The sequence below is a fragment of the Patiria miniata genome, unplaced genomic scaffold (assembly GCF_015706575.1).
Source record: "Patiria miniata isolate m_02_andy unplaced genomic scaffold, ASM1570657v1 HiC_scaffold_7, whole genome shotgun sequence".
NCBI classification, from domain to species: Eukaryota; Metazoa; Echinodermata; class Asteroidea; order Valvatida; family Asterinidae; genus Patiria; species Patiria miniata.
In genome coordinates, this window is record NW_024037074.1 from 21,012,461 (window position 1) to 21,035,847 (window position 23,387).

Genomic DNA, 23,387 nt, shown 5'->3' on the forward strand with positions numbered 1-23,387 from the left:
ACGCTTTCGTTGAAAACATTTTCAGTACAAACTCCCCGTGTGAAGACTTACGCGTGCGCTTGCATGCACACCCTGTCCGCAGCTGCATACGGCACGTGCGTGTACGCGTAAGTCTTCACGTGGGGAGTTCGTAATAAAAATGTTTTCAACAAAACCGTGGATCTGCGGTTTATTTTCGGTAAACACGTCGCCCGCGGACATATTTGCCTTTTCTAAACCCAGGGCATGCACAATTCTGGACACAAGGAATATGTAAATGAAATTTCAGCTTCCTCGTTCAGGTAAAAATATGTAAGAATATTTTTCGCTATGGTGGTAGAATTAATACCCTGGACGTCAGTCGTAATGTAATGAAGACGTCGTCCAACCTTGGCTTGGAAATTCTTGACTCTCCGTAGACTTTGCAGGTTGCAACATTCTTTCCCAGATGGGTCATTCCATGCCAATTCAACAGGACATGGCACCATATGTCACAGATTTTGTTCCAACTTGGTGGAAAGATTGTTCTATGGCCTAAAGCAATTTGAAGTTTTGCTTTCGACCTCGTCTTTCGAATAGCCCTAGTCTATGGCCCGCACTAGAGTAGACTCTGCAGTTTTGCTTTCGACCTCGTCTTTCGAATAGCCCTAGTCTATGGCCTGCACTGGAGTAGACTCTGCATGCAGAGTCTACTCCAGTGCGGGCCATAGACTAGGGCTATTCGAAAGACGAGGTCGAAAGCAAAACTTCAAATTGATTTCTGTTGAGGTGTTATGGTAGCATAAAGTTCAATGAACTTTGCCAAAAAAAAGGGGAAACTGACTGGCCCATAGAATGAATCGCTGTAAAGACCCATATCTGGAGAGTGAAATTGATTTGGAAGCTGAATTTGGATACATGGGTACAACTAATGTACATGTAGTAGAGCAGAAATATAGGAAAATAATACCCATCATGCCTCACACCTTAATATTATGATGCGTCACATGCATTTTTTTTCAAATTTTGAAGGCCCCTTTTCTTGGAACTTTGCATAAACTTTTTTTTAATTTCAATTTTAATGTTATCTCTGACTACTATTATTGATATTTTTGTGAAAGAAAGAGCAATTGTAAATGTCTTCCCTGATTTGGGTGACCCCCAATATGGCCCGAGCCAGAAATCCGCCTTAAAATTGGCCAAAAACAAGGGGGGAAATCCCCTGTGGCTCAGGTGATATAATTTTCTAGGTTTTTTTTTTAACTTATAGTCCATCATTTGTAATTTGTGCATTTTGTTCGTTTGAAGCAACACAAGTGCTCAAAATCTAAGGAAGGGTGCTGAACAGTTAACCTGATGAAGTTTCAGCTCAGCTTCAGCTGTATGTTTCGAGAAAAACAACATTCTAGGATCTCGATTTCAAATCAAAAGTTGCTGAATCATGTTTTGAATTGGGCCTGAATTCAGCGCCCGAGACACGTTCTCACTGAGCTGATTGCAGCTACGCAATGTCGCGCACCGATCCGACGAATTATAGCAACCGCGCATGCGTGTGCATCGTGCCAACGCTTGCGCGCGCTTCGCCGATTGAAAAAAACAACTACTAACGGAAATTTCCAACGGTGCTTCTTAAGACGCACCGTTGGAAAGGCCGCCTTTCATTGATTTCTTCATAATGACAGCTTGCCAGAAAGAATAATTTCACAGGGAGTTTAGTCCCCTTACTACATGTATCTTTCAACCAAGTATGTTTATCAACAATAAATACGCTAGTCACTTTTTGGATAGCTGCAAATGATGGACTCTGGCTTTAAGGAAAGAATGCATCTTTAAGATATATAAAAAAATTCATGTGCATCTGGCATTTTCATGAAAAATCAAATCTGCAAAAACAACCCCAAATTGGGCGACAATGTGTGTGTTAGACACACATTGTTCATGTGCAGGCAATTTTGACAGACCCCAATTCAGCTCAGAAGCATAAATGGAACTCTTTTTTTGGCTTATGTGTATCTCAGTATGCCTCTCTACCTAATGTTGGTCCAAAAACTACATGGACATCCACACAATATGTCCAAATTGTAGCCTTTATACATCCCCTTGTGTTACAAATATGTTATTTGTCAGCTTCTCAAGCCAAATTCAGCTTCCAACTCAATTTCAATCTCAAGATATGGGTCCTTAAAGTTAGCGATTTATTCTATGGGCCAGTCAGTTTCTCCTTTTTTGCACGGGTCTAATGCTGGCCTAGCCTATTTTTATGTTAGGCCAAAAAAGAAATGAAAATTCTGCTTCGGGATTCCCTACCTACCCTACATGTATTCTGACACTAGTGACAGTCCGTACTCTATTTTTTTTATTGGAAAACGAGGAAAAAAAATACCCAAAACCATCAAATTGTACCTTTTACCCTTGATTGCACGCAGATGCCTCCATATGATCGTACACAAAAAAAGTGGCCCAAAAAAAAAAAAGCATACACAAAAAAAAGTGGCCCAAAAAAACCCCTACCTACCGGTCCCTACCCTATTTTCAAATGACATGTAATTGGAAGCAGTTTTTTTCTTGGCCTTATCCTGGTTACACCCTAACTCGTACACAGTATTTAGGTCCCAAATTTACGAGCTAACCCCAACTGTGCCACTGCGCCAACTACATGTATGGCTCATCCACAGTTGGGTACTAGTCCTGACAATAGTTTGACCATACAGTTGGGCATGTTTAACAATAGCTACCCCCATGAAGTGAACGTGGCATTGCTCCATCCTCGCGTAAATACTCTAGAAATTGTCATGTGGCACATCATTTCACAAGTATAATAAGTACTTGCATACAAAGCTTTCTGTAAATTCACGCTAGTGTCGAATCTTGCATTGCCAAGAAATTTGAGGGGAAAAAATGACCTTAACAAATTAAGAAATGTATGAGCTTAACTTTTGATTTTCTGAGGTCATGCAGTGTACGTTGGTACTCCAAGTCATGCACGGCGAAATGGTAGGAGCCGTGCAGGTCCGGGTACTCGTACAATCTTGTGCGTTGCAGTGTTCTATGCAACAAATAAGTTTTGGATGCTGAAAAAAAAAAAAGACAAAAAAAGTGTTTTTGTAGTTTGGTTCCCTGACCCTAGCTACATGTACTTCAGATGAAACAGAGCAAATTTTAACCTAAGATGTCAGGGAATTGTCAGGTCAGCAAACCAGAATAGCTGGATTGCATCTGTTCACAGATGTGTAATCGATTGCAAACGAAACTATATTTGGTGAAAGGGGGTAGTACATGTATTTGAACAAAAGTCAAGTTTTTTTCCGATAGTCGACTGACCATGTGTCTGTTGTAGTTACAAGATTGTCATGTGTAATTAACTTGCTGGTGTATAAAAAACAAAAACAAAAAGGGGCATCTGACGCAGTGCAGCAGCTTTACAATTCAGAGTTGTAATGACTCGACAATGACTCGACTCGAGTCTGACTCGAGTCACAATCTCGACTCGAGTCCCTAAGAAATGACTCGACTCGAGTCACTGCGAGCAAATGACTCAACTCGACTCCAGTCTCTTATCAGAATGACTCGACTTGACTCGAGGAAGGCTAATAAGACTCTAGCAAACAAAAAGTATTCAATCAGTGTCACATTACCTTACTAAGATCTTAAAGTGATAACAGATTGTTTTCTTTTACATACCAGTACGTGTGTGAAAGCCACTAATTGAAGTGTCATGTGCTGCCTTTTTAAATAGCCATCCTGTTTTGAAATATTTGTAGTTGCCGGCCTGTAATCATACTCATGATGTCACTTGTTGATCTGGGAAAGAAGTTATTAGAGGCTTCTCGGCAGGGCCTGCAAGATGAAGTCAAGATTCTCATGGCCAATGGAGCACCATTTACAACTGATTGGGTAAGTCTTTGCCAACTTGCATTTTCCATTTAGATATTTTTAAATGCATTTTTTACAAGTACTATCAATTCATAAAATTCATACTGCAACAGTTTACATATTCCTATAGGTCAAGAGCTCTCAGCCTCTCAACTGGGTGGTCTTAAACTACCATTTAATACTGATCAGCAAAATTTAAGACTGGCTGAGAGTGCCTGCATACTGCGCTGCATACGCCAGCTACAATCAAGTGCTTGAGAACCACTGACATGATTCCATCAAAAATGTTGTGATGCATACTGCATGAAGTGTGCAACACGCACCATAGAAATGGTCTGAACATGGAGTGAAATGGTAGAACAAAATCATTGGAAGTTTAACTTTCCCACTTGGTATGGTTCCAACTTTTCCAACTTTATTTATCAAAAAAGTATTTATGAAAGGGGATAATAATGTACTGGAGTAGTTATAAAGGTGATGCTTAAATCCAATCAGGGGCCTGGCTACCGATGATACCCCCTTGTCTTTTGCTCGAGCCATTATCTGCAACCAGGCCCCACACTGCTCTTAAGCATCACGTTTATAACTACGCCATCCTACTATTATCCCCTTATAAATGCAAACCTAAGACAGTTTACCCATTCCTATTAGATGAGAGCCTGTCATGTAGGTGGTTTTAAAAGGTTGATAAAACACCAACTGGTTTTAAACACTTTTTCCCGGTGTCACATGAATTTGGACTACTATGAAATCTAGTCCATTTTAGCCTTTTATTAGTTGAATGTTCACAATCTTTAATTAAGCATGCGCAATACTACCAATGAATCTGTTAGTCCTAAATTTACACTACACCAGCACTACTGCTCTTAGCACCACATCGCACAGTACGCGTGCATGCACTTATCTCCATATAAAGAGATTTTTAGGACTAGTCACGAGTGGCACATGGAACAAACAGAGCTAGAGGGGTGTTTCACATAATGTGCAGTAAAATTTTTGAGCAAAAAGGTTCGAAAGTTATAATTTTTGACTTATTTTAACTTTTTGACTGAAATGTGTGGGAAAGAAACATTGCTGGCCGGTATTAAGCAGGTTTGTTTAAAACCGGCTGGGGGCCTGGTCGCTGATAATGGCGCATCCATTATTCTCTTTTAGGCCTCATTGTTTGAAACCAGCCAATAATAAAACAAATCACACGATGATACCGTCATCTCAATTAGAACGGATATAAAAACAAATCTCTGTCTATGTACATACAAAGTTTCAACCCAATCAAACTTGTAGTTCTCTAGATATAGGACTTTGAAAAATGTGATTGTCGATAGTTGATATCCAATCACAGCATATTATCATGGTCTAATTGTTTCATAAAATCAGCCTACACATACTTTTCCATGAGCTGATAGATACATGTACCGGTAGTTCTTTGGTTGCTGACTTCTTGTGACTGGTAATTTCTCTCTTGGTTTGGGTCGCAGGTGCATGGACTTTCATTGCGGTCATTCAATGCCAAATCAACCAATGGGTTGTCGTTAGTTGGTTCAGATGTTGTTAGAAATCAAGAATGTCATACTTCTAGGAGTCAAAAGAACAAAGTTCAAACCACAGCCCCCAGCTCCTTGCCATTTCTGAGAAATGGCCCCTTGAAGATTGGACCTTACCCCTCGGTTTTCCCCCTAGCAGGTTTATTTGTTTCGATTTGTAGTGCATTTTGTGTGTTCAAATCTTGATAAAAATGTGATACAGGGCTGCATAAGGCTACATTGGGTAAATTCAGCCCAAATCTTCAATGTCTGGCTTCAAAATCAGTGTAACCAATATCTGAAGATATGGGTCTCTCTAAATGCATGTTCATGCTGAAAGGTATGACTTTCAGATTTGTTGCTGCTATCCCCTCTGGTTCATACTACACATGCATGGATGTCAGAGATTTCATATGGACTCTGTGCACAAACGGTACATGGCCTTTATTTTTACCACATTCAAAAGCTTTACGGACACACCACATGCGTGCACTGGTTCATGTGCATACGGCGCACAGTACACAAGTTGTGAGTGTGCACAAACCTGTGTCGTCTTCGCGTGAGCATCATCATGCACTGATGGTTTTTGGAATGTTACTCACACTGGTCTCCTACAACTCTTCATTTGTAACAATTCACGGGGTACTTTTGCACAGAGCCCATATGGCACTTTGGATAATATTGATGTTTACCCCCAAAATATGGGTAAATCCCTGACAACCTCAATATAGGCCTAAATGTTAGAGTGGTCCAAATTGGTCATTGTTGGTGGCACCACGGGTTAAAAACCACCAAAGAGGTCCCCATGTCACCAGTATGGCAATCAAAATCACACTTTTAGTTTAAAGAAAATAAAAATAAGGGAATAAATGTGTGCTCCGGAGGTTTTTATCACTCTGTTTAAGACCGTTTAGGGCGAGGGTAATTATCAGTAATAAGTAGTTAAGTCTGTCACGAGCCAATATGGCCATCACGCCGGCATTTATCTCTGGTTTCAGTGGCATGAAACGACTGAGAATATTTCTAATGGATGGGATACTAGTCCATCGCAGGTTTCTCCCCAGCTAATGCCGGTACCCGTTTATACTCCTGGGTGGAGAGAGGCAAGTGGACGTGAAGAGGCTTGCCCAAGGACACAACATATGACCAGCAGCTGGAATTGAATCCCACCTCAGATTGTGGGTCACAGACCCTAAACCACTAGGCCACACTCCCCAAATGAGTGGTGTTTTGCCTAATTTCACTGAAAATGCATCAGCCATCAGCAGAATATAATGCAGAATTTATATGTAGTACTACATATGAAACTCATTTGTCTGGACTTTTTTGCCCATTGGTTACCACAGAGCTGTTGAAGGTTATGTTTTTTTTCATTTGCTACAGCTTGGCACATCCCCCCTTCACCTTGCTGCACATGCTGGTCATGTACCCACTGCTGAAGTCCTTCTTAAAGCTGGAGTTAGTCGTGATGCCAGGACAAAGGTTGACCGGACACCTCTACACTTGGCTTCCCAAGAAGGTCATAAAGAAATTGTTCAGTTACTGATTGAACATGGTGCTGATATCAATGCTAAAGACATGGTAAGTGTTTTCATTTTCATGAGATTAGGTACAGGTTAATACAAATCGGCAATTACGGACCATTAGAATTACAAATGTATGTAGACATTTAGAAGACACGTATCCTTATCTAACTTTGCATGGACAAAGACTATGAGCATACTAAATTTTGCATCTAAAATTGAAGTCGTGATGATGCCAAAAGTTAAAGGTGAAATCTAGAAAACAAGTTAAAACTTTTTATTATAGAAATTAATATAGAAAATAACTTTTAACATGAATATATAGACATTAAAGCGATAAAGAAATCATAAGTATTTTTTTAAGAGTTTGTTTGTATTGTTGAACTGTTGACAATCTTTCTATAAATCTTGTGGGAAAAAAATGCACAATTCTCAATGCCTGTTGGATGGCCCGGCTCCTCACCATTTTGAAATTGTTGGAATGATTTGCAAAGAATGATTACCCCTCCTCACCCTTATACTTACATGTACACTTATTAGTAGGTTCACCTATCTTAGCTTTATCTGAAGCCCATTTCAAATTGTCCCCTCCGTGATTATCATGGTCATGATTGATATGGCTGCTTCCATCAAACAGTCACAAATCAGCATTCTTGAGAACATTGAGATTTTCAGTTGACAAGTTTCAGGGTCCATGGTGTTAAACAGGCACATGCTACAGGTGTCCATAATCAAATGAGAGAACATGCATCTTCACATGTACCTTATGTTGTAATGGGTTGGATATCACTTTTACCTTGAAACCAATGCATTCAAATTTGCAGTTCTTTTTGTTTTGTGTGCATAATAAACTTTCGTTTGTCATATGCATGGAGCAAAGTTCTCTGTATGGATTTTTTTTAGTGAACTTAACAGGTGTGATGTTTTGAACTCTTCTCACATTTAGCTTAAAATGACACCACTGCACTGGGCAGTTGAGCGACTGCATGCTCCTGTCATCAAATTATTACTGGAAAATGGCGCAGGTTTGGACATTGTAAACAAGGTAAGTAGTGTTGACAAAGTGCTGGTTTTCAACTGACTCGATGCTTGAAAAAAGTTTTTCTTAAAATGAATTTACCGATGACTAACCGATCCAGTGACTGGTGAATCCAGGTTTTCCAGAGGGAGATGGTGTGTTGAAGTCCAAGAATGTTCAAAGGGGTAGATGAGGCCTTGCAGTCAACCTATCAAAAGTCAAAGGTCCAAAGGAATGAATCTACATTTTCAATGTTGAGTGATTATTCAGGAAAATTTGGATTTTTTTTCTGTAAATACATGTAATTAACATTGGTCAGTTGAAAGAAGAGATCCCACCCCCTCGTTAAAATAAAAGATACAGGTTCAAACTTTGTAAGTAGAAAAGAATAATAAGTTTGTTGTAGAGCACGGACAGTAAATCTTCAGTCACTCTTCAGTACAGTTAGTTGACCAACCATGCAAAGGCACAGTTACATAAAAGCATGGCAATTTATTACCTTTGATAGTTATTTTCATTTAATTATCTAGTTTGAGAAGACACCATTGGACATAGCTTCAGATCACCATCATCAAGAGGTCATCGCCTTATTACAATTGGCTCAGGTGAGATTGTTCATGAATTGAGAATATCCAAGTTTGAAATGACAACTGTCGGGTTCACTGTTAAAGGGTCACTACCAACACTTAAGTGTTTGTTAATATGCAAGAGTGTTCCACACCTCAGTACAGGTTTTGTTTGTCATGCATCAAAGAAAATCTGTGTCGAGTTTTAGGTTGAACACTTGGCAGACTAAAATGTATGCACATGATGAGTTGCTTCATTAAAGCATGAAAAACATTTAAAAATATTAAATGTTATATACATAAATAATAAAATTGAGAAGAAAAGTTTCACCAGCAGCCCGTACTGCATCAATCAGGGAGTGTGTCAAATTTTTAAAGTACGGGGCCCCTGCAGGAATGTAAACCCACAGATTTATCATGTTTTTGCACTCCGGTGCATCATTTTATTTTAAGGAGGGTGACTGGCTCTCCTCAGTAATTTTCTGTCAGTATTATACTTTTTATTGATTTTTCCAGCTATTTTCATTACGTGAGAGCCCAGTCACTATTGAACAGAATTTAGATGTGCAATAAAAGGTTTTTTAATTGACTCGTAATACCTTTACCACTAAAAAAATAGCTAATGTCCAGTCATATGAAATGTTTTCTGCAACTTTTTGTGTTGTCAGGGAGTGACTAGTGAGGTGACTATAGAGGAAGCGCCGTGTGTATACATCACAACAGCAGACTGTGATTCATCAATTACTAGCAGTTCCACTCCAGCATCTACTGCACTGCAGAACTTTGTCACGGCAGCAGCAAAGGCCAAGTCTAAGGCTAATTGCAAAGGTAGGAATTAACCTCTCACAAATGTTTTATACGTACATGTATTCTTGTTGCAATTTAAAAGTCGATGCTTTATTAATAATTTGGATCAAGAAGTTTATAGCTAATTAATATTTTATATTATTAGATTCATTTTGTCTGATGAACCAAATAAAACACTAGCGACGGTCTGAGGTAGACTTGTATTTGAGTCACCAAACATCAAGCCGAGTTCAAGTCACCCTTCCCAATGTCCGAGTCCAAGTACCAAGTCATACAGGTACAGTCTAAGTCCGAGTACGTGTCACAAAGGTTGAGTGCAAGTCACGAGTCACCTTAAATATACATGTACATTGGAAAACATTTTTGAGGTACTGTTAAAACCTCACAGTGTAAATGGTTCCATTTTTTCACAGCTTTTCTCTAATTTAATGAACTGGGAATCCATGTAAAACCATTTCTCAATTATTACTCGATTATTTGATATTATTTTGATATCGATATTGCCGATATTAATTTTGTAATCGTATCAAAATATCATAATTTTTGATATTGAGGATTAATATCGAAAATCTTCAAAATAAATCTCCCGTTTGTGTTTTTGCTTTGATTTTAACTCAGACAGAATCCCTGTGCTCGGACAGAAGCTCCGTTGATATCAGCATTTTTGATCTGTTAAACTCTATTTGTATCATTAGAAACACATTGAAATGATGTTCATGCTAGGCACGCAGATGGTGGTGGGCTGAAGTGCTTTGCAAACATCTTCACATGTGTATTCCAATTTTCCTAAAGCTTCAAGTTTTTTTTTAAATGAAAATTTGTAAGATTCTATATTATTGTCAGCAGTACATTTATTATGAAAAGTTATCATGAACATTTACGTACCTAATTCATTAACATGAGTGACGACGTAGACGGTAGAGTCATGTATTATTGCAGATTGAATGATAAAAATCGTTCAAAAATGGGTGAAAAGAGGATAAAAATACATGTTTTAATGAAACGTTGAAAAACGTTTGTTTCTTTTTTATTGAGAAATAAAACATGACATTTACACAGTGAGGTTTGATCACACCACAACATGTACAATCTACAATCATACTCCACCTAGGCCCATACTTGACAAGCTGTGCTTCTTATGGACCCCCTCCATTTCCAAACTTTATTGCCTTTCTAATTATTTTTTCTTTCCCACTGCAATATGTATAATGTTATCCATACTCTCTGTTTTGTTGTTTGGAATTGGAAATGAAGTTAATTTAAGTAAGTACATCATATACATCCTAGAGGCAAATGTTGAGTAAGAAGTACATACATGTATGTCCAATTTCTTTGAGGAAGTCTAATTTTAACCCTGTCAAATCATCTCCCATGATGATCGTTTGTTTGGTTCAGTAGATGATGTTGTATTTTTATTTCTTTTTCTCATTACACAGTGGTCACTAAAGTACCCACAACAGCAAGTTCTACATCAGTGCTAGCAACATTAGCAGCTTTAGCGGAGGCCTCTTCACCCCTCAACAAACCATGTAATTATTGCAATCATTAAAGCTGAATGTCCTATCAAATGCATACAGATGTGTAATAGGCAAGTCCAGTTCCTTTATTTGATGCAAAAATCCCCAAAACCTTTTGACAAAAATTATAGGGCAACAAGAAATGTTTTTGACTGCTACATGGCATGCAAAACAGTCATGTAAACCACAAAAGTTAATTGTCAGACATTAGCAAAATGGTAGCCTAGCTGGCAACATATAGGACGGAAACTGGAAAGCGCCAGTCAGTAGATATTGTGGAGGTTACAAACCAGTTTGAAATCAGATTGCTCCGCTTCAGCAATGTTCAATTAATCACTTTAAAATGGAGCCAGAAACCAACTCAGAAGAAATCAGTTCACATTTGTTTTCCACACAATAATATTGCATCAGAAATATGGCTCATTGTGTAGTTTTCTGGTTAATTATTCACAGCACCCACCAGCAGTAGGAGCAACTCTCTCTATGGTACAAGTAGTGAATCACTTCAGATGTACACACTAACAGAAGCTGGGAAGTTAGCCATGCAGTGGAAGAAATCAAGCAATGATGAGAACCAAAAGCAGGTAAAGAGAAATGAAAGAATAAAGCCAGTGGCGGCGCTACGGGGGGGCATGGGGTATCATTTGTTATACATCATTCTACGGTTGGATACATTACTCATGAGGCCAAAAAAAATAGTTTTGCTTCCGATTACATGGCATTTGCAAATAGGTTAAATAGGTAGGGATTTTTTTTTGCAAATTTGTTTTGTGTATTTTCATATGGAGGCTGCTGCGTGTAGTCAAAAAAGGTAGAAATTGGTGGTTTTGGGTGTTTTTTCTCATTTTACCAATAAAAAAATTAGGGTAGGGGCTGTCAGAATAGGGTAGGTAGGGAAACTGGAAATAGAAATGTTTTTTTTTGGTCTTAATAAAAACGACTGCACTTCTAAGTTTCCAGACCATTAGTGAGGTACCTTAGTAACAAAAATGCCAAGGATCGTTACACGGTGGACAAAAGCACCATTTTTTTCACCAAAGCATCTCCATGTATACCTTTTAAAGAAAAGGTAGGATACAAAAATTGGATGATGGGAAGGGCAATATATGACGTCATAAGTCATCAGCTAATTATTACATGAAAAAAATATGAATTGATATTTTCAGAACTGCAAGCATCACAACAAATATGGTATCAAATGAAAGGGGACAACAAGATCTTTCGTTTGAGTGGTATGTCAGTGGGATGGAATGTAGTGAAGGATGTTTTTTGGTCAAAACAAAACTTTTTCGGTCAAAAAAACTTTTTTTGGGTGCTAAAATCATGGATTTGGGGTAATAATTCTGGCACCTTGTCTTAACATGCAAACCGTAAGTGGTATCGTGGGTTGTTTTTTTTAAGTCTGAGAGAATGGTTCAAATTCTCTGCCCAAAAAAGTTTTTGTAATTTATTATTTATATCTTAAATGTTTAAACTTATTCCAAAGATAGGGGGACAAAAAAAACGTAACATAAGTTACAGTCGGGTGCCCATCCGAGTGTATCTCAGGTACAGATTCATCACGTGGTACGTTGTCGAGCTTGGCGGGGTTGGGCAATCTGCCGAGTGCATCTGAGATCACCATCATAGCACCAGGTTTGTAGACATCGTTGAAGTCGTATCCTTGTAGCTTAAGACGCTGCAAACGGGGTGGTGCACTGGCTAGGATTTTGCGCCAGATCGTAACCAATGGTTTTAATGGTCTGTGACGACAATGAAGTTGCAGCCGAATGAAGTTGCAGCAGTGCCACAGCTTCCTTTCGATATTCGAGAATATGCTCTGGGAAGAGGATCTATAGGCTCTTTGAGGAAAATGCAATGGGTTTAACTTCCTGGGTGATACCCAATCCTCTATGGTTTCTATACCTGTGGGTCGGAAAATCAGAGCCAGGACTGAGTGAAAGGGTTATAAAAGAAGCTTGATGGTCCTTTTGCCAGAGAAATTGTACATCTTTTCAAAGAAGATCTCTGAAGGGAGCAACTTTGTCTGCACAATTTGGAGTGCAGTGTGAGACAATGTTGACTATGCTAAGGAAGCAGTGGTTTCCATCAGGGCGATGAGACGTTCGGCCGCTCGTCATGCTCCCCAAGGGAGACTGAATACTGCAACGTCGTCTCGGTGATTGTTCCAATGCATCAAAGCATCTAGCTTATTTCACCATCAATATTTTGTTGGACTATTTTCCCGGCTTACTGATAAGGGTTGATGCTAAGGGTTGATGCTAAGGGGGTAAATCCAGGGGGTGCATCCCTTAATGTCAGTGTGTAATCGCTAACTCTAACAATTAGAGGCGCTAACATTCTGAAATTTTACGCAATGTTTGTATTAATTAATAATGGCTGTCGGACTTATGAGACGTCGGCCTTATGAGGTGTCATATGGACAGAAATAAAAGTAAATTTAATTGTCGGACCTACGAGGCGTCAGAGCTATGAGGCGTCGGACCTATGAGGTGTCGGACTTATGAGGCGTCGGACCTATGAGGCGTCGGACCTATGAGGCGTCGGACCTATGAGGCGTCGGACTTATGAGGCGTCGGACTTATGAGTCGTCGGACCTATGAGGCGTCGGAGCTATGAGGCGTCGGACTTATGAGGCGTCGGACTTATGAGGCGTCGGACCTATGAGGCATCGGACTTATGGGCCTTTATTTGTTTGGGGGATGCGATTTTGTCAGACTTATGAGGCGTCGAACCTATGAGGCGTCGAGACTTATGAGCGAACCCTGCTGTGATTGAGCTGCACCCGTCCATGTGATGGGAGACTTTTCGTATGACCCAGTCTTTCTCCATCTTTTTCAGCTTGGTCTGCGGTTTTGGTTTGACATGAACGCTGCACAATGATAGCTGGTCCTGGCACATTGACCACTTCGAACTTCTCACATTTCCAGTCATTCTGCTGGTATACACATAAGGTGTATCGAACCATGGCAGATGATTCTGGAAACGTTATGTATATATATATGCCTTCAGTCTGGTCTGGGTTGGGAGGGTTGGTTTCTCCACTTATCTCCATATATTTGGCGCATCCACTAAGTTCACTATGGTCTTTTGAACTGGTAAGCTATTTGCACTCCAGGCGCGATGTTAGAGCCAATATATGGGGGGGGGGGCTTGCAGGGTGGAACCAGAATTTTTTTCAGGGAGACGTGCTGAAATGTACAGCGGTATTTTATCCGGACACTTAGGCCTCCGAAAATCAATGGGGGGGGGGGAGCCTTGTGTCATATTTTCAATGGGGAGCGCTGATAAAATCCTACAGTCATGCACACTATATTAACTAAAAGTGTACAAAATGCACGTCACATTCTTAAATGTTGCTAGTGCAATTTTTTTTTCGTTGATTTTTTTTGGGGGGGGGGGGGGCTAGACAAACTTTTTGGGGGGCCAAAGCCCCCCCCCCTCTTTTTGTTAAGCTTGATGCAGAGGTGTTGCTAGAGATGATCTGGACAGATCACATCCAGTGTGGTGAGGGCCTCAACTGGTCCTCGGCAGTGCTCAGCTGTTGTGCACATCATGTCCAATGCTGATTATTGCTGATAAGGTAATGGAGTTGAATGTTTTGGATGACTTGGGGACATCCAATCTTCTGCAGTAGCCTGAAGAGGCCTTTTCTACTGACGAAGGTCGAAGGCCTTCATCGGCTAGGTCGGCGGTCAGTACATCAGTCGTCTCTGCTCTCGGCACTTCTCCTGGAGCTGCCGTAAGTCGAAGACAATGGAGAAGTCAATGTGGATCGTTGATCTTCAAGCTCTGAAACCGCCCTGCCTCTCAGGGGATATGCATTCAGCTAGCAGCTGCAATCTGTTCAGCACTACAAGGGCACTACAGGGCCTTCCTAGTTGTTGCACAAATCTCATTTAGCTTCCCAATGCCAAAGTGAGGGATGCAGCTGGGCCAGGAGTTGTGGTCAGATCCCACTCAGGCATTGAATTCGCCAAGTACCAGTAGGTACAGTTGTTTTATAACAGGGATACCTCTGATGGTGGTGTTGAGCAGTGTTGTAGGTCTCGAGACCGGTCTCGGTCTCGAGACCGGTCTCGAGACCACTTTTTGCTGGTCTCGGTCTCGGTCTCGGTCTCGGAAGCTGTGGTCTCGGTCTTGGTCTCGGTCTCGGTCCCCTTTGGTCTCGATATTTTGGCTGGTCTCGGGTCGAGACCGGCAATATGTAGCTTTTACAGCTCGATCGATTACTTTGTGTTCACTTCGTTCAGTGCCGTTGTTATTTAAAACATTTGCTAGCCCGTAGATCAAGCTTGTTATATATCGCGGTCGGTTTGGACTCGACTGCACGTTGGAAAGTCCCCAAAGTACATGTAAAACTGCAGCAGTACCAGTCACTGAACGATTTGGAACAAGTTCGGCATTTATCTGTTGAGTCGGCCACATAAAGCAAAGTATAAACTTGTAACAATTTATGCAATAAGGGTCAACCATTTTCGGGGACTGTGTAGTTTAGCCCACCCCTGTGGGCGTAATCACTTGCATTTTGTATTCTGATAATAAATGAGGTGCTTCAAATTAGTTATATTTTCGACCCCACACAATGTTTTCTTTAATTTGGGACAGTATTTTGAAGAAAAAGTAAATTTTTCTACCTGATTTTCCAGCTTTGAACTCACACACTCTTACCAGTTACCACTCACTGTTGCCATGAGAGTGTATGATGAGACCCAATTTTCTGGCTGCTCATTTTAAAGTACCCCATTATTCCTCAAAAATTAAAAATCCCGTTCAGAAAAAAATTAAAAATCAATATCTGGCACATTCTGGCTACCACCTCGCAACTTGTGGGTCTACATGTACAAGTCCACATTCTATGACAAAAATTTAAAAATTAATTCAACATTTTCTAGCTCCCATTTTTTAAAATCAAGTACACAAGTCCTGTTAGAAGTTAAGTCCTAAATTTATTTTAGGAAAAATAAGGCAATGTAAAATTAAAATTGCATCTTTAAATATCCGTTAGAAGTCATAGCTGAAACCAAGGGGGTGACTGTGGAGTTTAGGATCCGAGTTCCTATAACAGATGAAACATCTACCTTTAACTTTTTACTTTTGTCGCGATTGGGTGCAGACAACATGTCAAAGCCCATATTTCTTAAGTGTAACTACTTTTTGCTCAAGTAAGGTGTCATGTATCAATTTGTCAACATTGCCACTGGTCAAAATTTTGGTCTGTATTCTTTGTGAATAGAAAGGTTACATTTTTCAACTATAATAACGTGTCTTGTTTTTTTTATTTAGACTATTGTTATTTATTATCAGCGGTCTCGGTCTCGGTCTCGGTCTCGGACCATATTGGTCTCAGTCTCGGTCCGCCTTGAAGGGGCTGGTCTCGGTCTCGGTCTCGGTCTCGAATCTTCAGGTCTCGGTCTTGGTCTCGGTCTCGGACTATCCGGTCTCGACTACAACACTGGTGTTGAGTTCCTTGTAGAACTGGTCCTTAGAATTTTATTGGAAGAGGCTAATGTTGAGACGCTGTGCTATGCAATGGAGTACCTCAGTGAAGATGGGCTGCTCATTTCTCCATTTCACCCCAGCACATCCTAACCGATTTGACCCCATATGGATTAGGCTTACTCCCAACTAATTCTGATTGTTTATGGGCAATTCCACGACAACTTTTGTTACATTTTCAGGCACTTTGAGACGCAAAAAGGAGTCTCACAACTAATGCATTGGTTTCAACAGTCAAACTTTTCTTTGAACACTGTCACATAGTCAGTTTTATCATAATGAATACAAAGTGGAAAGCTTTTATTTGTGGGGTGAATTGCACAACAGTTTAAACTTTTTAAATTTTTGTTATATAAAAAGAACATGCATAATTTATTGGAGGTCTTGATTCAAAAGTCTCCTCAAACTGGACATGCATTGAAAAAGGTAATGTATACCATCTATTTGCTGATAACTAAAGTATGTATTATCAGGGTAATACAGGAAATCTTGGCCCATACCCTAAAGTGGTGGTAACTTTCCTTATGGTAACTTATGTCACTTATCTTTGGAACAAGTTTAAATATTTTAGATACTAATAATCAATTATAAATACTCTTTTGGCATAGAATTTGAACCTTTCTCTCTGACTTAAAACAAAATCTCACAATAACACATACGGTTTGCATGTTAAGCAAGGTGCCAAAATGACTACCAAAAATCCATGATTTTAGCCCCCATAAAAAAAGGTCTTTTGACCCAAAAAAATGTCTTTTTTGCCAAAAAAAACACCCTTTACTACATTCCATCACACTGACATACCACTCAAATGAAAGATCTTGTTGTCCCATTTAATTTGATACCACATTTATTGTTGTGATGTTTGTAGTTCTAAAGATATTATCAATTTATATTTATTTCTTGTAATAAATAGCTGATGACGTCATAATGACGTCATATATTGCCCTTCCCATAATCTAATTTGTTTGCATCCTACTTTTTTTTCGAAAAGGTATACTATGGAGATGCTTTGAAAAAATGGTGCTTTTGTCCACCATGTCATGATTTTTTCACTAAGGTACATGTACCTCACTACATTGACAATGGGCACGCATGCGCGTTCACAGGCTTTTAGTTGTTATTTAGTTATTGAGCTCTGTCTTACTTTCCCCTTAGATTTTTGATATCATATGATTATATTTTGACTACCCCCCCCCCCATAAAAAAAAATATTTTCTTGCCTTCCAAATGTCCCCCTCCCGTCCCCCTAAAAATTTGGAGTCTGGCGCCGCCACTGAATAAAGCCAAGATATTTATAGGACATTCTAAGATGCCATCCGGAGAGATACATGTACAAAATCTAAAATGAAGGCTGGTAAAAGATTCATGCCCATCAAATTTCCAGTACATGACTCCATGTGGAATAGTGTTGTTTGAGGGAATATACAACATTTGTTTTTGCTGTAATTTTCAGAAAAGGATGGATTTGGGGGTTAGTATTTTATATAAAAAATGTTGTTACACTGACTTGTTTGAAGTTTTGTGTCTGTAGATGGTGGAAAAACCAAGAAAAACAATCATATTGTTGTAGTCTGGTTCCCTGACCCCACCTAAGGAGCAGTATTGCAAACAAAATGCAGATTAACTTAAAGGCCAAAAAAAAAAGTTCTTGTGCTTCCGGTTTGCCTACCTACCCTATTCTGATAGCCCCTACCCTGATTTTTTTTATGGGAAAAATGAGAGAAAAAAAACACCCAAAACCATAAATTTTTACCTTTTACCGTTGATTACAATGTAGATGCCTCCATATGATCGTACACAAAAAAATTCCCAACCTACCTACCTTATTTTCAAATGCCATGTAATTGGAAGCAGAACTATTTTTTTTTTGGCCTGGATGTGGTAAATTGGGGGCAGTATTTGAAAAAAAAACAGTTTTCCAACGCTTTTCAAGTTTTGTGATCGTCGATGCTGGGAAAAACCAAGAAAAACAATCATGTTCTTGTAGTTTGGTTCCCTGACCCCACTTAAGATGAAACGAAGAAATTTAGAGATGTTTGGGAATTGTAAGGTCAGGTAACCAGTCTAAGTGGCTTGTACCTGTTCTGCTGTGTAATCGATTGCAAACAAAATTTGGACTAATTAAATATGGTAAATTGGGGGCAGTATTTGAAAAAAAAAAACATTTTGATTTCCAACGCTGGTCAGCTGACCAACATTGGAAATTGATACAAATTGTCCGCACACCAGGTGCCATGAGTTTACAGGATGCTTTACACTGTCATTCACTAACAGGCCAGTAAGGTATTCGTAATAATTTGGTAGTTTTGTTTTTTGATGTTTGCAAATGTTGTATACATTGTATATTCCTTTTAACCATAGTCAAATCCAATCTGTTTCGTAATTAACTGAAGGTACTGTTTGCATGTACATGTATATATTTCACTCACCAGATCTGTGTGTGTGCGTGCACATACACTTATATGTGAAACCTTTCAATGCAGTGTACTTTGGTAGAAACAAGACATGAAGGTCTATCATTTTATCAAGTCTCATTGTCTGTTTGTGTTCTTAAAACAAATTCAATGCTATGATCACACATTTTTGCAGCTGTCTGAATAAGCACAAAGACTGGATCAGACTTGGGAAGAGTCCCAAGTTCATGGACACTGGCCCCTTTCCACCATGTAAGATTGAAAAAAATGTGATGCATCGTTATAAATTCAATTTGACTACGGTACATGTTGGCAATTACTTTGTTTGACTGGTTGGAACTTGTACAATTCCATAGGTGGTAACTGGTTCCTTCAACTGGTGTGAACTGGTACCTGTTTATGACTCAATAAGAACTACCAGTGTGTGACTGGTTTGTTCATCTGGATTCAACTTGTTTCTGTTGATTCCATCAGAATTAAGTTAATTCAAGTTTAAGAAATCTGTTGAAACCAGTTGACATTTTAACTTGTTCCAACTTTAAGTTTCAACTAGGCTGGCATAGGTTCAAATTTTTTTGTTCAAATTATTTAAAATTTTGCAGAAATGATCTCGAGTTATTTCCAATCAGATAAGTTAAAATGCCACACTTTGGGGGGCACTAGACATTATACAGTTTTTACCGGCTGTGACAGGGTCCATGGTGTTTTGGACACCTGAGGGTGCCATTCGCACCTGAGTGTGTACAAAACCCATGGACCCCAATTACGGCAGGTAAAAATTGTTTTGCTATACCATGGTAATAGATTCCAAGCGTCTGAAATTGTGGATTTGCTCCAGTTGCCGTGCAGTATTATTTGGAAAAGATCCGCGATTACTGCACCGTGATATTTTTTCATTGCACAGGAACACAGATTAATTAACCTTTTCCCAGAATAGACCAGTCCATTAATCCCTGCCCCGTTACGTATCAATCACAGCTGCGACCATGGTCTATGTGCGTTCATCAGATAAAATGCGCCTACGTCCATCTGACTTGCGTGCATGCGTGTGCGCACTGTCTGAAGCCTCTTACCCTCAACACTTTCACCAGTGGGGACGATCAAGGTAATGTATCCTGTGGGGTACATCACTCATTTACCATGGGGTATACACCCCTGACACAGTACATGTGTGTTTGTGGCACATCATGCGCTCGGTTCTCGACCAAAAAATAACAATCTATAACCATGGTATATAGCAATGCTATTGGGGCCTTGGGGGCATGTCTCCTATGGCTCCTTTCAGATGAAGCATCAGTGGGCGACAGCTAGTGTCCCCTCCTGATATCTTTGTGCCTGACTTGACATCAGTCTTGTCGGTTTTTGATTGTAAACTTTGTTGCCTCATATATATGTTCTCTCTGCCGTAGCATTTATACAAAGTTCTGGAAGAATTACTGTTATGGCACTCAAGTATCCTTCATTGAAAGTAGTAATGTTTTACATTTTTAGAGCTGAGGGTGTACAACACATGTATTCATCCACAAAGCTTGCCTAACTCTGTTCTATCTACTGACACTTAAATTGGATGGCTCCTTTTGTGACTGCAAATTGATAAATGCAGAGTTAATAGAAAAATATATGTGACACCCCATGTGAAAACCAGGCATTTCCCACCGGAAGACTTAATGTGCTGTCATAAGGTTGAGAAATATGTAAACAGTGATAAAAGAAAATATGACAGTATTTTCCCTAGTCGAATGTCACTTACTTGAAACAGCCTGGTTTTTGTCATGGGCCATTACACATGAGATACATGCAGATGTCACTGATTGTGCATTCAATAGGGCTCGCTCAATGATGGCCATTTCTGTAGGAAAACTGCAATCAGTCAAGCAGTCAAGTTTACAGTTTACAGCAGTTTACGCAGTCAAGCACGCATTGTGAAGTGTGGAAAAATGTTCCAAACACGCCCTTGTTGCCCGAAATATTTCGAAATACGACGCAGCCAATGCGCGTTATGCAATTTGATGCTCAAAATGCCGATGCACGCGGTTGGTCTGTAGGAAATGACGTCATTTGAACGAGACCTATAGGACTGCAGTACCTTAGACAGTTGTCTAATTGCCAGCTTTCTATGTTGCATGTACTATAGGTATATAGTATAGTCAATCAGCTCTAATACCTTTCAAGTGTTTATTATAATACCCTACATGTTATTTTGTTTTTTCAGGACGTACATTCTTCAGAATCAACCCAGAAAGTTATTACTATTGTTCAAAACAGCGAGGAAGAACCAGAAATCATTTTAAATAAAAGCAGTTGTGATTCCACACCGGTGACAATTTCCTTCATCGGTGAAGATTTACAGGTGAGAATTTCAATATTTAGTTTGAGAATAATGGTTTCTACTTTATCTTTTGTGATGAAATACTGAGCGAATAAATTACAGGTCCTAGTCTGTGGCCAGGCATCAGCAGAACAGTGCATCCACACATTCACAGCACATCCTTCTCTTTTCTTTCCCTCAGTGATCCCATTCAATCCATGCATAGTGCAACGCAAGCAACCACTTTGGCTCATATGAAGAAAAACAAGCATTTACTTTTACTACAGTTTTTAAGCATTAATGAGGAGTCATCCCTAATTATCAACATTTTCAAAAGCGAACAAAACATACTCTTTTTGGCAGACCTCCTCCCGCTCTCTGAAAGAGTACTCTCCAAAATGTTGATTTTCAAAGATATCCTGGAATGAACAGTTCATTCATAGCGCCGCAATGAGTTATGGAATATTAGCGTCTTAAAGATATGCTAGTCTCACGAGGCTCTTGCCGTACGCGCGCAATTCATCGCTACAGAAAGTGGCGGATGAAAAGGGCTGCGTTGCGTATGTTTGTCACTAGGGTGTAGCTGAATGACAAATACAGCTGCACCCATGAATCGCGAGCTGGTCTGTAGTTCACTAAGTTGAGGTAATCAGGGTTTTTTTTATGAAAGATCTTCTGAAAGGCCAATACAAAACAATACTGAACCAAAAATATTGATCAACATTTTTACAACGTTTTGAAAGTGTACATTGGTCATTATCCCCCTCCCCAAAGTGTATGTTTGTACACTTTTGAAAATGTTGATAATTATATATGACCCCTTACATCTGAATGAATAGAAATGAAGCAAATGCTTTAACTGGAAAGTATTTGCATTTACTTGAGGGGGTAAATTGATTTATTTATATATAAATGTATATATGGGTCATTTAAAAAAGTTCCTGACTAATAAAAAAGAAAATGTACAGTAGTTTGAAAGTGATGAACGACCAGTTTTAATTTATTTAGACTTACTATACACAAAGATTCAGCTCCTGTGAGCCGAGACGATTTCCACAAACAGCGAGTGCCCTTTGAAAACTGTTACCTTCCAATTAAGTCAGCACAAATAGCAGTAGTCCAAAACGGCGTCCAACATGTAAACCCAAAGATAGTGGGCTCAGCATTACTCGAGATATAATTTGCCAATCCACAATAATGTATGACATTGCTCACTGTTCAGATGTTCACTTGCAAGACTCCTCATAAAGTGGTCATTTGCCCCAATCAAACTTAATTAAAAATCCAAGTTCTGGAATAAACCCTTTGGTCAAATGCAACTTATTTTATCGAAGGGTTCCATAGTCCTTAAAAATTTGTTTCATGTTTAGGTCATGTTGCATGTAAATTAATCAGAGATGTAGTAAAGTCCTCCAACTCAACGACCAAGACCGAGACTGAGATCTTCACTCTGAACCCAATACCTACACCTCTCAGACCAAGACCTTGTAATCCCCAAATCAAGACTGAGACTGACAATGCAAACTTGACATTAATTATCAAATAGAGATTAAGTACGTTTAGTTTTACTTGCTATATTTTACTTTAGTTGTGATGTATGCACAGATGAATTACTCATGCTGGATCCTAGACTAGTTGGTGATCCCTCCAATATTGCTCTGACTTCCGTGTCTAATGGGGCAGGGCAGGAAACAGTCTATGCCAAGTCTGTCATAGGGCCTTTACTACAAATTGGGGCTTCAGCACCAGCTTCACGTTTGTCTCTCTGTCAACCATATGGGCCTTATTCACGAGTCTGCCATATTGAATTGAAAGTGAGGTAAAATTTTAAGTTTTGGAACTTGGGAACAGAAATGAAAGCAAGTTTCAGTCTGCTTCAATGAATAATATTAAATTTGTAATTAAAAATTACCTAATGTTTAAAGCCAGATAAAAAAAAGACAGTAAAATAAGGCCGCATTGTGCCTGCATAAATAGTCTGGTGCCATCCCATTGAACAGTTAACACTTAATGACATACGTTTAGGGAACTCGACAAAAATTGCCAACTCGTGAATGATGCCCATACTATGACACGAGGGTACTGATGAAGAAAAACAACTAACAAAGGTTTTTTTTACTTGGATTGTTTGGTCTTGGGCGGAGACCGAAGTCTGAGACTGAAGTCTGAGTCTGAAACAAGTGTAGAGATGGTCTTTGAGACCAAGACTTGGTCTTGAGACCCTCATCACCATTGGCGGATCCAGGGGGGGTGCTACGGGGGCGTGCGCGCCCCCACCCCCCCCACCCCCCCCACCCCGGCAGTGACCAAAATTTTGTAAAATAAGGCCATTTTTCACTTGAATGAGCCGTTGCGCCCCCCCCCCCCCCCCCCGGCACAAA

General features: G+C 39.6%; 1 protein-coding gene across 3 annotated transcripts in view; it reads left to right on the forward strand.

The window, feature by feature from the left end:
• LOC119744933 (GA-binding protein subunit beta-1-like) overlaps nucleotides 1-23,387 on the forward strand; it is a 31,722-nt gene that overhangs the window by 3,689 nt on the left and 4,646 nt on the right. For 2 of the 3 annotated variants that reach the window (XM_038221148.1, XM_038221149.1), the window contains exons 2-9: nucleotides 3,720-3,852; nucleotides 6,738-6,935; nucleotides 7,824-7,922; nucleotides 8,426-8,500; nucleotides 9,130-9,289; nucleotides 10,705-10,797; nucleotides 11,239-11,369; nucleotides 20,911-21,048. In XM_038221148.1, coding sequence (XP_038077076.1) covers nucleotides 3,742-3,852; nucleotides 6,738-6,935; nucleotides 7,824-7,922; nucleotides 8,426-8,500; nucleotides 9,130-9,289; nucleotides 10,705-10,797; nucleotides 11,239-11,369; nucleotides 20,911-21,048 — 1,005 coding nt within the window. In that variant the 5' untranslated portion in view covers nucleotides 3,720-3,741. Of the gene's footprint in view, nucleotides 1-3,719; nucleotides 3,853-6,737; nucleotides 6,936-7,823; nucleotides 7,923-8,425; nucleotides 8,501-9,129; nucleotides 9,290-10,704; nucleotides 10,798-11,238; nucleotides 11,370-20,910; nucleotides 21,049-21,208; nucleotides 23,276-23,387 lie in introns of those variants that run through there. The other variant, XM_038221150.1, reaches the window with a different exon arrangement.